Source organism: Oncorhynchus keta, chromosome 28 (genome assembly GCF_023373465.1).
Source record: "Oncorhynchus keta strain PuntledgeMale-10-30-2019 chromosome 28, Oket_V2, whole genome shotgun sequence".
NCBI classification, from domain to species: domain Eukaryota; kingdom Metazoa; phylum Chordata; class Actinopteri; order Salmoniformes; family Salmonidae; genus Oncorhynchus; species Oncorhynchus keta.
In genome coordinates, this window is record NC_068448.1 from 44,685,443 (window position 1) to 44,700,350 (window position 14,908).

The 14,908-nt window shown below is 43.7% G+C and overlaps 1 protein-coding gene across 5 annotated transcripts in view; it reads left to right on the top strand.

Annotated features, from left to right (window-relative positions):
• The window catches only part of LOC118361467 (dnaJ homolog subfamily C member 13-like), a 64,232-nt gene that overhangs the window by 22,739 nt on the left and 26,585 nt on the right, over positions 1-14,908 (top strand). For 4 of the 5 annotated variants that reach the window (XM_035741424.2, XM_035741426.2, XM_035741428.2 and 1 more), the window contains exons 3-21: positions 1,864-1,939; positions 2,124-2,273; positions 3,356-3,397; positions 4,440-4,640; positions 4,859-5,065; positions 5,237-5,332; positions 5,538-5,629; positions 5,849-6,015; positions 9,018-9,097; positions 9,188-9,357; positions 9,591-9,623; positions 10,238-10,337; positions 10,500-10,607; positions 10,753-10,908; positions 11,175-11,231; positions 11,327-11,448; positions 11,607-11,682; positions 11,791-11,886; positions 12,013-12,153. In XM_035741424.2, the coding sequence (XP_035597317.1) occupies positions 1,864-1,939; positions 2,124-2,273; positions 3,356-3,397; positions 4,440-4,640; positions 4,859-5,065; positions 5,237-5,332; positions 5,538-5,629; positions 5,849-6,015; positions 9,018-9,097; positions 9,188-9,357; positions 9,591-9,623; positions 10,238-10,337; positions 10,500-10,607; positions 10,753-10,908; positions 11,175-11,231; positions 11,327-11,448; positions 11,607-11,682; positions 11,791-11,886; positions 12,013-12,153 (2,170 nt within the window). The remainder of the gene's footprint in view (positions 1-1,863; positions 1,940-2,123; positions 2,274-3,355; positions 3,398-4,439; positions 4,641-4,858; positions 5,066-5,236; positions 5,333-5,537; positions 5,630-5,848; positions 6,016-9,017; positions 9,098-9,187; positions 9,358-9,590; positions 9,624-10,237; positions 10,338-10,499; positions 10,608-10,752; positions 10,909-11,174; positions 11,232-11,326; positions 11,449-11,606; positions 11,683-11,790; positions 11,887-12,012; positions 12,154-14,908) is intronic. The other variant, XM_035741427.2, reaches the window with a different exon arrangement.

A 14,908-nucleotide genomic window follows, 5' to 3' on the forward strand; every position in this document is an offset into this window, starting at 1 on the left:
TGACGGTCTGCCTTTATCTGACATTGGTTCAAAGTTCGTTTGACGCAGTTTGTTTTCAGGGAACACCTGCTGGTAGGTGTCGGACTGCCAACATTTTCTGCTGTTTCGACATTGGTTTACACTCTGTTAGCAAATTACAGTGAGCGAACTTGTTGTTGTTTTGGCTGTAGAATGAATATGGGGTTCAAGTTTAGGCTGTTGGCTTTAATGTCAGGGTATTTTCATCCATATCGGGTGAACAGTTTAGACAGCACTTTTTGTACATAGTCCCCCCCATTTTAGGGGACCAAAAGTATTGGGACATTCACTTGTGTATAAAAGTATTTGGTCATATATTCATAGCACACAATGACTCGGCAACATCAAGCTTGGAACACTACACATTTGTTGGATGCATTTGCTGTTCGTTTTGGTTGTGTTTCAGATTGTTAGGTGCCCAATAGAAATGAATGATAAATAATGTATTTTTTAAATTTCGGAGTCACTTCTATTGTAAATAACAATAGAATATGTTTCTAAACACTTCTACATAAATTCAAAAAGCACAGCATTTACTGTGCTGATGATTGGCTGAGAGAAATCGATGATGAAAAGGTTGTGGGGGCTGTTTTGTTAGACTTTAGTGCGGCTTTTGACATTATTGATCATAGTCGGGACCACCCATACGTAGAATGTATGCACACATGACTGTAAGTCGCTTTGGATAAAAGCGTCTGCTAAATGGCATATATTTATATATTTTTATAGTCTGTGTTATGGCCTTACACCCCCTGCTATATTATGGATAGAGTTACCTGTCTAACAGAACACAGAGGGTGTTCTTTAATGCACCAAGCTGTCTGTCTAAACTACTGGCACACAACTCGGACAACCATGCATATCCTACAAAATATGCCACGAGGTCTCTTCACAGTCCCCAAGTCAATAACAGACTATGGGAGGTGCACAGTACTACATAGAGCCATGACTATATGGAACTCTATTCCACATCATGTAACTCATGCCAGCAGTAAAATTTAGATTAAAAAAAACTGATAAAATACACCTTATTGAACAGCGGGGACTGTGAAGCAACACAACCATACACATCTATACAAATACACATTAGCATACGCACTATACACACATGTACACATATACATGTGGTACTAGAGTAGAGGCCTGAGTACACACACACTTAATATGTTGTGAAATCTGTTATGAGTGTATTGTAATGTTTTTCACATGTATTACTGCCTTAATTTTGCTGGACCTCAGGAAGTGTAGTTGCTGCCTTGGGATCCATAATAAATACAAATGTGGATGCTACCATGATTAGGGATTATCGTGAATAATGATGAGTGAGAAAGTTAGATGCACAGATATCATACACCCCCCCAAATACCCACCTCTGTTATTTTAATGGTGAGAAATTAGTATAGTATTTTTATTTCTTTTTTCATCTCAGACCCCGTCCCCGCAGGAGGAGTACAGAGCCAAAACAACATGTGTCACTGTCCCAATACTTTTGGAACTCACTGTACGTCCGGCACTGTGTTCAGAGGTGCTAAGTACTCTTGGCCGGCAAATGCTACCGACGTGTCCATGCCTTAACTCAATTTTTTTTTTTTTTGTCATTTAGCAGACGCTCTTATCCAGAGCTACTTACAGGCGTAATTAGGGTTAAGTGCCTTGCTCAAGGGCACATCAACAGATTTCACCTAGTCAGTTCAGGGATTCGAACTAGCAACCTTTCGGTTACTGGCCCAACCTCTCAACCGCTAGGCTACTACCCAGTCCTCGCAATGTCCTGTAGGTCTTTGTATAACAGATGTTGTGTGGGTAGGTATCTGACTGACTGAGCTTTCCTCCTCTCTATTCCAGGTACAAACGAGTCTTCTCCGTGGGCACTCATGGCATTACCACGTACAACCCCGCCACACTCGAAGTCACAAACCAGGTCAGTGGGCTCATTTTAAAACCCTTAATTAGGTCTCTGTCTGAGTCATGTGACATCCTTGTGATCGCTATATCCTTTGTCACCATTTGGATGCTAATCTATGATCTGTCATTTTTAGCTTTAGTGAATGTGACATGCCTCAGTGACCTATTTGCCTCTTTGTCTCCTCTGTGGTGCCCTGCAGTGGCCGTATGGGGACGTATGCGGCATCACGCCGGTGGGAAAGGGCCAGGGCACTGAGTTCAACCTTACATTCCGCAAGGGCAGCGGCAAGAAGTCTGAAACGCTCAAGTTCTCCACAGAGCACAGGACAGAGCTACTCACAGAGGCACTGGTGAGGGAAGACAGGATTGGTTCTGGAAGAATATAACTTGTAAATACCACAGGAGCTTAGTTCAGATGCCTTAACCCTCATCAGAACCCAAAATATAAGCTTGTTTTAGCCGATTGTTTGTAAAAACCATTTAATTGTAAACAATGTGTAACTTCAATCCATAGCCCCATCTATACATTTGAGTGGTTACATTTCTTAAGCCCCACCCCTCAGCTGTTTACCCCAAAAAGTGGTGGGATTACATTTTACTCGTTTAGCAGACACACTTATCGAGATCGATTTTACCGGAGCAATTAGAGTTTAGTGTCTTGCTGAAGGGCACATCAACAGATTTTCCACCTAGTCGGCTCCGGGATTTGAACCAGTGACCTTTTTGTTACTGACCCAGCACTCTTAACCACTAGGCTACCTGGGATGACTGCTTTGTCATTGTTTGAATCACAGATTGCCCCTTTAATCACCACCTCCCACCTCAACCAATAATTTTTGCATGAGAATGCTTACAACACATTAGCAACAGTGGCTGACTGTAAGTTGCTTTAGAAACACCATCACATACATTAAACACAATTAAGTTATCAAGAATGTGCGCGCGCACACACACACACACACACACAGACGCACAAGAACAGATCTAAATCACAGGGAAGGCAACAAATAATTGCTGCAAAATTGCTCATTGTCCAAAAACAAAAATCTTAAGATTCTCTCACTTGTGTCCCTTGACAGAGCTGTTTCTCACACACCATGCATAAAACAAAATGCGTTGTCATGAAATCATTGTCCTGAAAAGGTGTAAGAGACTCTCAGTTTGATATTTCCATAAGCTTTAGACCAGCATAGTGACTTGACTCATCTCTGATGTGTAATTACACTTATTCAAAGGGTGATATCTCAATCTCCTACCTATCCAGGATACATTAATAGTGCTGATCTAGGAACAACGCCCCTGTGTCACGTAGTCTTCTTCATTATGATGTAGAAGACAAAGCAGGTCTAAATTCAGCACTGAGAAGTATTATGAATACGGGCCCAGATTACAGTGAATACATATTTAATCTGATCTCTCTTTCTCTCTGCAGAGATTCAGAACAGACTTCTCAGAGGGAAAGATCACTGGCAGGGTAAGTCTTGACTGAGGGAATGGCGAAAGGAGGGAGGGAATGAAGACCTGAACAAACGAGTGAAAGGAGAACCGATAGAATTGAAGAGCTCCTTTACAGAATGCATGACCACACTATAGAGGAGAATAGAATATGAATGGCGATAAGAACAAATCAAAGGAGGGGGAGGGGACGAGTAAAACAAACACCCCACACACCCCAGGGCCATGTTGAGTAGAGCAAAGAGGAGGAAGAAGGGCAGAGTGGAGCAGCCTCTGGTTGTTGTTCTTCCTGAGTTGACGATAATAATAGGATGTCTCCGCACTGAGCTGGTCTAGCAGACTCAGTCAGGAACCCTGAGGATTTTATTTAGTGTTTCACACTGCGTCCAATATGGTACCCTATTCCCAATGTAGTGCCATTTGCACTGGTTTAAAAGTAGTGCACTATAATAGAGAATAGGGTGCCATTTGGGATGCAGTCTCTGTCTGTGTTCCCCTCCATCAGCACAATCCCATTTCCCTGGGAGAGAGAGGTTGGAATAGAGCAGCCACTCGCCTGCTCCCCTAAAGGGTGACTTTCATCTACAGCACAGATCAATACAACTTCCTGGTGATCTCTTCAAAGAGGAGCACTATGGTTACGTCTCAAATGGCACCCTATCCCCTATAGGCCCTGGTTAAAAGTAGTGCACTACATTGGGAATAGGGTATCATTTTGGGACATATTCTGTTTTTAAAAGGGCAGCCAGGCACAGACAAGGATTATCTTCATATTTTTGTAAACCAGGGTCTTCTATAGTGGTTCAGTTTCTATATCCATTAGTTGTGAGGGATAAAAAAAAACAGACATTGTCAATTTGATTGATTGGTTTGTGTTTGAATGTCTGAGATCTCTAGGCGTTATCATGTCTAGCTCTGGTCCGGGGTGTTACTGTACATGTGGCTTGCTGACGCCGAGCATTCCCCAAGCTGCACGTAACACCCTGGACCAGAGCTATATTATGCCGTGATGCCATGACCAGTTTTGTCCACTTTGTTAACGTGTGTGTGTGTCCCGTCAGCGCTACAACTGTTACAAGCACCACTGGAGCGACACACGGAAATCAGTGAGCCTGGAGGTGACCCCGGGCGGAATCGACCAGATTGACCCCCAGACCAACCGGGTTGTGTGCTCCTACGACTACCGCTCCTTGGAGTGCTTTGCAGAGCTCAACGACTACCAGGGGGGCTTCTGCATCCTCTATGGGGGCTTCAGCCGCCTGGTACGTCTCTAAAGGTTGAATTTTCTGTGTGCAAATAAATGTGTTTATTCCCTTGTGAAATTCCACTTTCTGGACTGACTCGCGCACGTACTGTTTTAATTGCACTCTCTTACACTCACCCCCCCTCTCTCTACCTTCCCATCCCTCTTTCTCTTCTCTCTCATCCCTCTCACCACCTCCCCATCCCTCTCTCTATCTGCCCCATCCAACCCCCTCAGCACCTGTTTGCGTCAGAGCATCGGGACGAGATCCTCAAAAGCGCCATTGAGCACGCGGCTAACTTCATCGGCATCACTCTGCGGCTGCGTAAGGACCCGCTTACCTTCGAGGACTTTGTGACGGACCGGCTTGGGAAGTACGGCTCAGACGAGTGCATCACCTCCCTGGCAGAGTTCGTGGTGCAGAAGGTCTCCCCGCGCCACTCGGTCAGAATCTAACTGCCATCACCATCGTTCCTTCCTTTTTATTTGACCTGTTTACCTTTTTTATGAGGAGATTTTGACTTTGTTAGGACATTGAGATTAAAATGTGCTTTGTAGTCAACTGGCCCTTATCAGCTTGAGACTAACTTCTCCTGTACTGTTTGTCCCTGGCAGGAGCCCATCAAGAGGATCCTGTGCCTGACAGAGACATGTCTGGTGGAGAGAGACCCAGCCTCCTACAACATAGTCACCATCAAGCCCTTTGGAGAGGTGAGTGGCTGTTACAATTCCAACACAAACACTGGGGCTGACTCATCGAATTGGTAGAAGTCTAATTTTCCTTGTTATGTGGGTTTCAGAACTGTCATTTCTATTCATTCTATTTCTATGACCTGGCCTCTGCCTCAGGCTCTGTTAAATGCCATGTTTGTCTTTTTCAAGTAAATTGCACTGAAGCACCGTTGTGTGTGTGCAGGTGTTTGCTCTCATCTGCGATGCAGAGAACCCCCAGGTGTTCACCATAGAGTTCATCAGAGGCCAGATCAGGAAGTACTGCTCTACAGACAGGTACCACACAAAACAGCTCTATCATGGCAAATGTCATATTTGCCCTCCCATTTTCTTTTCTGTTGGCTAAGCTCACTAAATCTGTTTCTGTTCACACCCTGCTCATATGTACTGTACTCCCGATCCTGCATCGTTGTCTTTTTATATATTTTCTGTGTGTGCGTCATATCTGCATATTCTTGTCTCTTTCTAATGACTTAATTTGATGTGTGTGTTTAGGGACTCCCTAATGGCCAGCCTGCTGGACGGGGTGCGTGCGTCGGGGAATAGGGACGTGTGTGTGAAGATGGCCCCCACCCAGCGGGGCCAGCGCTGGGGCCTAATGAGCATGCCCGTGGACGAGGAAGTGGAAAGCCTGCACCTCAAATTTCTGGCAGCGCCCCCTAGTGAGTGACACCCCTATCACAGGTTTGATTTTTGACCTGGGGTGTGTTCAGTATTCACTAAATGGAAGAAAACTGACTTAAACTGGGTGGTACTACCTGAGCTTGTCCAATAGCAATCGCTCAGGTGTGCCCAAATGAATTTGACACCGAAATTAATTGTTGTATCTCTAAAGGATTGAGGGGTTAACTTTGGGTTTGGCCTGAGAATGAGAACTCTATGTGGCCCGACTGCCTCGAATTCTGTGAAATTGATTAATGCGCAGTGGGTTTTGGGCTTGCCGTACCGTGCTGTGTTAAAGAAAAACTGTGCGTGTCTGCGCACCTTCATCCTAATACCACTCTTTCTCAGCTGCAACAGCTGGGGCCCCTAGCGGCGCCAGGATTCTAATATTGACTGGGCCAGAAATGTGTGGTCGTGTTTCAAATTGCGATATGGTTAGGCTGGAGTGTACTCGTGAGAACGAGGATCCACAAGACCACGACAGGCAGTGCATCTCAGTATCAGGAGAAGCGCATCGATTGATTATCAGACAAGTTGTCGGCTTTTGGACGGGAGTAGCACGGGCTACTATGAGAGTGTAGAGGAAAAGCCACTTTTTTAAGCTACGTAACATGCTGGCAAAATGTTCTGATCAACTAATACATGAATAAGATGATCATGAGCACTCACCTCAATTTAGCTAACCTTTCCCCAGCCTAATTTTTTTTGTGTGTATGTACTATGTAGGCACCTGAGCTGAGCCACGAGGTAGACTAGGCATCTAGCACCCCCCTATCAGATTAGGGGAAGGGGCAGCAATGTGGCATATTTTTTTTAAATGTACTTTTATCTCCCCCACTTGGGTTCTGAAATCACCATCACCCACTAATTCATTTTTGCAGATTAAATAACTAGCTCAAACACTTACCAATATAATTTTGGATTTCACCCCCATCTCAAAATCAAATGGTTTTAACCGTTTACTTTTATTCTGGTAAAACATTTTCAACCTCGCATAGATAACAATAACCTATCAAATTATACTGAATAAAAATATAAACGCAACATGCAACAATTAACGATTTTACTGAGTTACAGTTCAAATAATGAAATCAGTCAATTGAAATAAATTCATGAGGTCCTAATCTATGCATTTCACATGACTGAAAGGCCCACCAATTTGGGATCAGGCCCACCCACTGGGGAGCCAGGCTCAGCCAATCAGGATGAGTTTTTCCCAACAAAAGGGCTTTATTACAGACAGAAATACTCATCAGTTTCATCAGCTGGTGAAGATGTGGAGGTCTTGGGCTGACGTGGTCACACGTGGTCTGCAGTTGAGGCCTGTTGGACATACTGCCAAATTCTTTAAAACGACATTGGAAGCAGCTTATGGTAGAGAAATTAACATTAATTTCTCTGACAACAGCTCTGGTGGACATTCCTGCACTTAGCATGCCAATTGCAAGCTCCCTCAACATTTTTGACATCAGTGGCATTGTTGTGTGACAAAACTGCACATTTTATTGTCCCCAGCACGAGGGGCACCTGTGGAAGGATCATACTGTTTAATCAGCCTATTGATATGCCACAGCTGTCAGGTGGATGGATTATCTTGGCAAAGGAGAAATGCTCACTAACAGGGATGTAAACACATTTGTGAAGGAACATATGAGAGAAATAAGCTTTATGTGTATATAGAACATTTCAAGGACTTTACATGTTGAGTTTATAATTTTGTCCAGTATACATAGGCTGTCACTCAACTAATAAAGCTGACTATTTTATTTTTTGCCTTTGAAGCTGAAGGTACCGTGCAGATGTGTAAGATCAGGCCGCATACCTCTCATTGGTCAGTGCGTGAAGCTGGACACAGTGCGCCGTTTGACGACAGTAGACTACTAATATTGCCTGGGGTTGGCATGGAAAATAATTACTTGTAGATCAATGACTGTCAACACCATTACATGCTTGCATCCTCACCTTCAGTGTCGAAGTATCAGTTGTCACAAAAGATTAGGTATTTTCTGAAGGTAGAAATAATGTCATCTAAAAATGTATATACAATTGTGAAACGGCGATTTGTCATATTTGAATCGATTTTTCTGACCGACGCATGCTACATTTGGATCTGTTTGGGATCTGCAGACCGATGCTCTAGTGTCTTAAACGTATGAATCAGGGACGGGTACTTAGCGATGAATCGTTACATCCCTACCAAATATCCAAACGGAGATTCAGTGAATATAAAGTTCTGACATTGATTGATTTATCAAAATCAGCTTCCAATTTGCTCATTTATCCCTCCTCCTCTTCAATGTAACTATTCCCAGGGCATTGCTGTAAATGAGACTGTGTTCTCAGTCAATATACCTGGTAAAATAAGGGTTCATTTAAAAAAAAAAAATCCCCAATGGTGCTGTCCCAATCAAAACAGTGCTGAAGTGACCACATATGACTATTGCTTTAAATTTGTATAATGATTGGATATGACTTTGGGGGTTTCAGTTTAAGCAACAATTTGATACATACCTTTAATTACATGATCCTACTTTACTTCAATATTTTCGTCATTCAGTGGATCATAACTAAGGTGAGATTTCCTCTCTGCTCTTTTTGTAGGCCCAAGGGCAGTGGTTCTCAAACCTGATCCTGGGGACCCAAAGGGGTGCACATTTTTATTTTTGCTCTAGCACTACAAACCTGATTCAAAGCCTCATGATGAGCTGATAATTTGAATCAGCTGTGTAGTGCTAGGGCAAAAACAAAAATGTGCAACCCTTTGGGTCCCCAGGACCAGGATTGAGAACCAGTGCCCAAGGGCTGTTTCCTCGTCTCCTCACTCAGCTTCAGCCCGCCTCCGCCGAATTGTTCTCAACACCAGTTTAAATCAATATACTGTTTTCTAGAAATCTTCCTTTTTTGCGCTCGGCTCATTTAATTTATGTAATGTCGGACCAGGCTTTAACTTTCAGGCTCGGATGAGAACTAGTTTGACAGTGTCTCTGTCTGTCCTTCTCAGATGGAAGCTTTGCAGACGCAGTGTTCAGATTCAACGCTAACGTATCCTACAGCGGTGTGCTGCATGCAGTCACCCAAGACGTGAGTGTTCAAGCCTACCAAGGAGAGTGTGTCTTGTCTGTAAGTGTATTAGGCCTACCTTAACACTCCTTTCCTCCGGCCGTCTCTCAGGGTCTTTTTTCAGAGAACAAGGAGAAGCTGATCAGTAACGCCATCTTGGCCCTGCTGTCCCAGGAGTGTGAGCTGCCGGGCCTCAACGCCGAGCTGGAGAGTCACTTTCACGCCATCCGACGCCTCGTAGCCTCCAAGGCAGGTTTCCAGGCCTTCACACAGCTGCCCAAGTAAGGCATCAAAACACACACACTGCTAACATTTCTTCCTGACTTCTCACTACCCCTCTCTCCCTCCTTCAAAGCTCTGACTGTCTAATTGTTCTCATCTCTCCCCACCACTGCTACATTCTCCCTATCCTTCTTCTCTTTCCACCCCCTCTCCTACTAATTATTGCTATGCAGTGTTGTGTATTAGTGTTGTGGTAAGCGTGTAGGTAACAGACATACTCTGTCATTCCAAGGTCTGGTCAAGGGTCTGGATTCACAGATGGAACGTAAATATGAATCCATACATCTCAGTCTGCCCTCTGTCTGTTTTCCCTCCTTCTCTGCCTCTTGTCTGTCTAACCTCCTCTGTCTGACTCACTGACCGACTACGTCTGTCTGCCTCTGCCCGGTTGCTCTGTTTCTGTCTCTCTGGCCTGCTGTCTGTCTCTGGCTGGCTAGCCTGCTATCTGTCTGCTCTCCTTTCATCTGTCTACTACTCTCCTTTAATGTGTCTCAAACACTGGGAGAGCAAAAGAGAAGTGATGTCATCCGTCCATCTCTTCACCTCTGTCTGCCTGTGTACAGTTTGTGCTTATCTCTTTCTCTATTTCGTTCTCTCTCTCTCTCTGAACTGGGTCTCTCTTTCTCTCTCATATATCCAGGACACTATCTATCTCTCCTCTGGGGTCACTGAGATGTATGAGAGGATGTGTATTTCTATTCTTGGTTCCTGTGGAATTGAGAATAAACCCCCAGACCCATTGAAAAAGATATTTGTGTATCAAAGGCCCTTTTTGAATTTCCAGTGTCAATGACTGTCCCCCTTGTCTCCCTATCATGTCAATGAAATGAATGAGTGAGTCTCTCTAGTATAATCTGTGTGTGTGTGTGTGTTTTGCAGGTTCCGGGAGAAGTTGGGGGTGAAAACGGTGAAAGCTCTGAAGAGGAACAACAACGGAGTGACACACGCCGCCATAGACATGCTCTGTGCTCTTATGTGTGTAAGTGCCATTTGCATTCCCTGAGCAGGTACTGAAAGCGCACACACTATCTTACACACAATATTGGTGTGGTGACATGACCGTACACGGACTGTGACTGCTTTTGTTAATGCACAATTTTAAATTGAGAATTTTCAATTGAATAGCTATTTTAATTTGCAGCCGATGCATGATGACTACGACCTGCGTCAGGAGCAACTGAACAAGGCGTCACTGATGTCTTCCAAGAAATTCCTGGAGAACCTTCTAGAGAAGTTTGTCAGCAACGTGGTACGTGTGTCAGCCTCAACCTCTACTAACCTTTTTTTGTTGGTCGTCTCGAAGCACGGCAGTAAACCAAAGGAAGCCATCTTCGTTCTTTATTGACAGTCTTCTTTACATTCTTCTTTCTTCCACTTCTCTACCCTCCCTCTAGGAACACGGCACAGGGGCACTGGTGATCAGCTCGCTGCTAGACTTCCTGACCTTTGCCCTGTGCGCCCCCTACAGCGAGACCAGCGAGGGTCAGCAGTTTGATATGCTGCTAGAGATGGTGGCCTCCAACGGACGCAGCCTCTTCAAAATCTTCCAGGTAGCTAGGTGTGAGAGAAAGGTAGTATGGAATCCAACGGATATGCTCATTTATTTGTTTGAATTTCAGACTAAGGGAAAGGGGAAATGATGGGAGGATTGTGGATTTTATGACTTTTCCTAACAAGGAAAAACAATTAGTGAAAGAGGGTAAAAGGTGGAGGTGGGTAAAACGAAAAGACAAATTGAAAAGAAGGAGCGTCTACACAGTGTCTTTGTATGACCTGCTTTGTATAAGGTATGTGACTTTTTTTTGTTTTTTGTTAGCACCCCTCTATGGCCATTGTGAAGGGAGCAGGCCTGGTCATGAAGGCCATCATTGAGGTGAGGCTGGGGGAGCAGGACTTTATATGAAAAATAGAAGGATTTTGGTGATCGTATTGGTGATGATCAAGATTAATATTTGTTTTGTTTATAAGGAGGGGGATAAGGAGATAGCCACTAAGATGCAGGAGCTGGCTCTGAGTGAGGGGGCACTGCCCAGACACCTACACACCTCCATGTTCACCGTCAGCTCAGACCAGAGGATGCTCACCAACAGGTAAAGGACAATGGGTCGAAATCTGTTTGCTTCAGATTTATACACAAATCTCCCATAACATCCATGCATGATTTACTCAAAAGTCCAAATTATGTATCTTTATCTCAATTTAGGATTCTGACAAACTCACTCATGGTTTTTTAACTGTTTTCCCACAGGCAGCTAAGTCGTCACCTTGTGGGCCTGTGGACTGCAGAGAACCCCATTGCCATGAACCTCCTCAAGAGAATACTGGTGAGGCACTAGACAGGTGTTCAGGCACTTCACTTGTGTACCATCCATACTGTCAGGGGCAGGGAACTTGATATTGTGTACATTCTCTCCATCTCTCTCTCCCCTCAGCCGACGGGGCTGCTGGCATACCTGGACAGCCTTGATCCCGTTCCGGAGAAAGATGTGGACAGGATGCACATCCGAGACAACGTCAAGATCGCCACGGTAACCTGTTGTAGAGACACTTGCCCAAATTCCCCTGTACCCACTCTACTGTAGTACCTTTTTAGAAAGGAATGTGTGCTTGTATGTTAGCAGTACTGTATATTTTTCTCTGTTTGTCGAATACAGGACCAGTTTGGTCGGCAAAAGGTGCCTGACTGGCAGCGGGTGGCGGGCAAAGCAGCCAAAGAGGTAGAGAAGTTTGCCAAGGAGAAGGCTGACATTGTGCTGATGCACTGGAGGGACAAGATGGGCATTGCCCAGAAGGAGGTGAGGAGAGGAACTCGCTGCTCACTTTTCTTCCCCATTCAGGGGCTTCATTCTGGCCCAGGTACTGTAGTACCAGTTAGCATGGCTAACATCCAGCAGCATTGCCATTACCTAGCTTGGGGGAGACACTCAGGCAACCTGTGGGTTTTGAACAACATTCTAACAAACTGTTTTCTATGCTGTTATATGAGGCCACTGAGTAGATATTTTATCTATAAATGTTTTATTTAACCTTTGTAAGTTACTTAACTTCTTTGGGATAGGGGGCAGCATTTTCTCTTTTGGATGAATAGCGTGCCCAGAGTGAACTGCCTCCTACTCAGTCCGATGCTAATATATGCATATTATTAGTAGTATTGGATAGAAAACACCCTGAAGTTTCTGAAACTGTTTGATGTCTGTGAGTGATGATGTCTGTGAGTATAACAGGACTCATATGGCAGTCAGAAATCCAAACAGGAAGTGGGAAATCTGAGTTTTGTAGTTTAACTCACCCCTATCGAATACACAGTGGGATATGGGTTCCATATAGATGTCAACCGTCTTTAGAACGTTGTTTCAGGCTGCTCCTGTGAAGAGGGGCCGGATGAGAGCTATTTGACTAAGGGGTCTGCCAGCAGCCTCATTCTCAGTCACGCGCTTTCACATGAGAGGTATCTCTCGTTCCATTGCTTTTCTACAGTCAATGTAATTCTCCGGTTGGAACATTATTGAACATTTATGATAAAAACATACTAAAGATTGATTCTATACTTAGTTTGACAAGTTTCTAAGACCTGTAATATAACTTTTTAAACGTTTCGTCCGAATGGACTAGAACACGCTTTTGGATTTGTTTACCAAACAAAATAAGTTATTTGGACATAAATGGACATAAATGATGGACATTATCGAAACAAAACAAGCATTTATTGTGGAACTGCGATTCCTGGGAGTGCATTCTGATGAAGATCATCAAAGGTATGTGAATATTTATAATACTAATGTTGACTATCCAACATGGTGGATATTTCTCTGGCTGGTTTGGGCTCTGAGCGCCGCTCTCAGATTATGCTTTTTCCGTAAAGTTTTTAAAAAATCTGACACAGCGGTTGCATTAACCTCTCTGGGATATGTGGGACGGTAAGCGTCCCACCTGGCCAACATCCAGTGAAAATGCAGTGCGCCAAATTCAAATAAATTACTATAAAAATTCAACTTGGATGAAATCACACATTCAATATACCAAATGAAAGCTACACTTGCTGTGAATCCAGTCAACCTCTCACATTTCAAAAATGCTTTACGGCGAAAGTAAACGATGCTATTATCTGAGGATAGCACCCCAGTAAACAAAGAGAGAAAAGCATATTTCAACCCTGCAGGCGCGACACAAAACACAGAAATAAAATATTAATGCCTTTGACGAGCTTCTTCTGTTGGCACTCCAATATGTCCCATAAACATCACAAATGGTCCTTTTTGTTAGATTAATTCCGTCGATATATATCCAACATGTCCATTTATTTGGCTCGTTTGATCCAGAAAAACACCGGTTCCAACTTGCGCAACGTGACTACAAAATATCTCAAAAGTTACCTGTAAGCATTGTCTAAACATTTCAAAATACTTTTGTAATACAACTTTAGTTTTTTTTTTTATGTAAATAATCAATAAAATTGAAGACTGGATACACAGCGTTCAATACAGGATGATAACAAAGTGTAGCGAGCATTTCTGGTCACGCGCCTCTATCTAACAGTACATGTCAAATTACCCTCGTTTTGGATGGCCGTACTTCTTCATTACACAAATTAAAAACCTCAACCAATTTCTAAAGACTGTTGACATCCAGTGGAAGCGATGGGAACTGCAAGCCCCTGCCTTAGAATTCTAGATTCCCAATGAAAACCCATTGGAAAGAGTGACCTCACTAGAAAAAAAACCTGGATGGTTTGTCCTCTGGGTTTCGCCTGCCAAATAAGTTCTGTTATACTCCGAATCATTCAAACAGTTATCCAAACTTCAGTGTTTTCTATCCAAATCTTCTAATAATATGCATATCCTGGCTTCTGAGCCAGAGTAGCAGGCTGTTTACTTTGGACACGCTTTTCATCCGGATGTGAAAATATTGCCCTCTGCCCCAAAGACGTTAAGAACAAATTCGTATTTGTTACTCCGTACGACGCTGGGCCAATTGTGCTCCTCCTTATGGGACTCCCAATCACGGACAGATGTGATGCAGCCTGGAATCGAACCAGGGTCTGTAGTGAAGCCTCTAGCACTGAGATGCAGTGCCTTAGACTGCTGCGCTACTCAGGAGCCCATGGCTAGCATATGCACTGCTTACTTCATGTGTGGTGTCTCTGCTTGTCTATGTGTGTCAGAGGGATCCACAGAAATCTTTTTTTAAACCTCTACAGGATCGGTGGGTCCCCCGCTGGACAGTTGAGCTAACGTAGGCTAATGCGATTAACATGAGGTAACAAGAACATTTCCCAGGACACAGACATATCTGATTTTGGCAGAAAGCTTAAATTCTTCTTAATCTAACTGAACTGTCCAATTTACAGTAGCTTTTACAGTGAAATAATACCATGCTATTGTTTGAGGAGAGTGCACAGTTATGAATTTGAAAAGTTATTAATAAACCACCTAGGCACATTTGGGCAGTCTTAAACTTTGCACGTACACTGCTGCCATCTATTGGCCAAAATCTAAATTGTGCCTGGGCTGGTATAATACATTATTGCCTTTCTCTTGCATTTCAAAGATG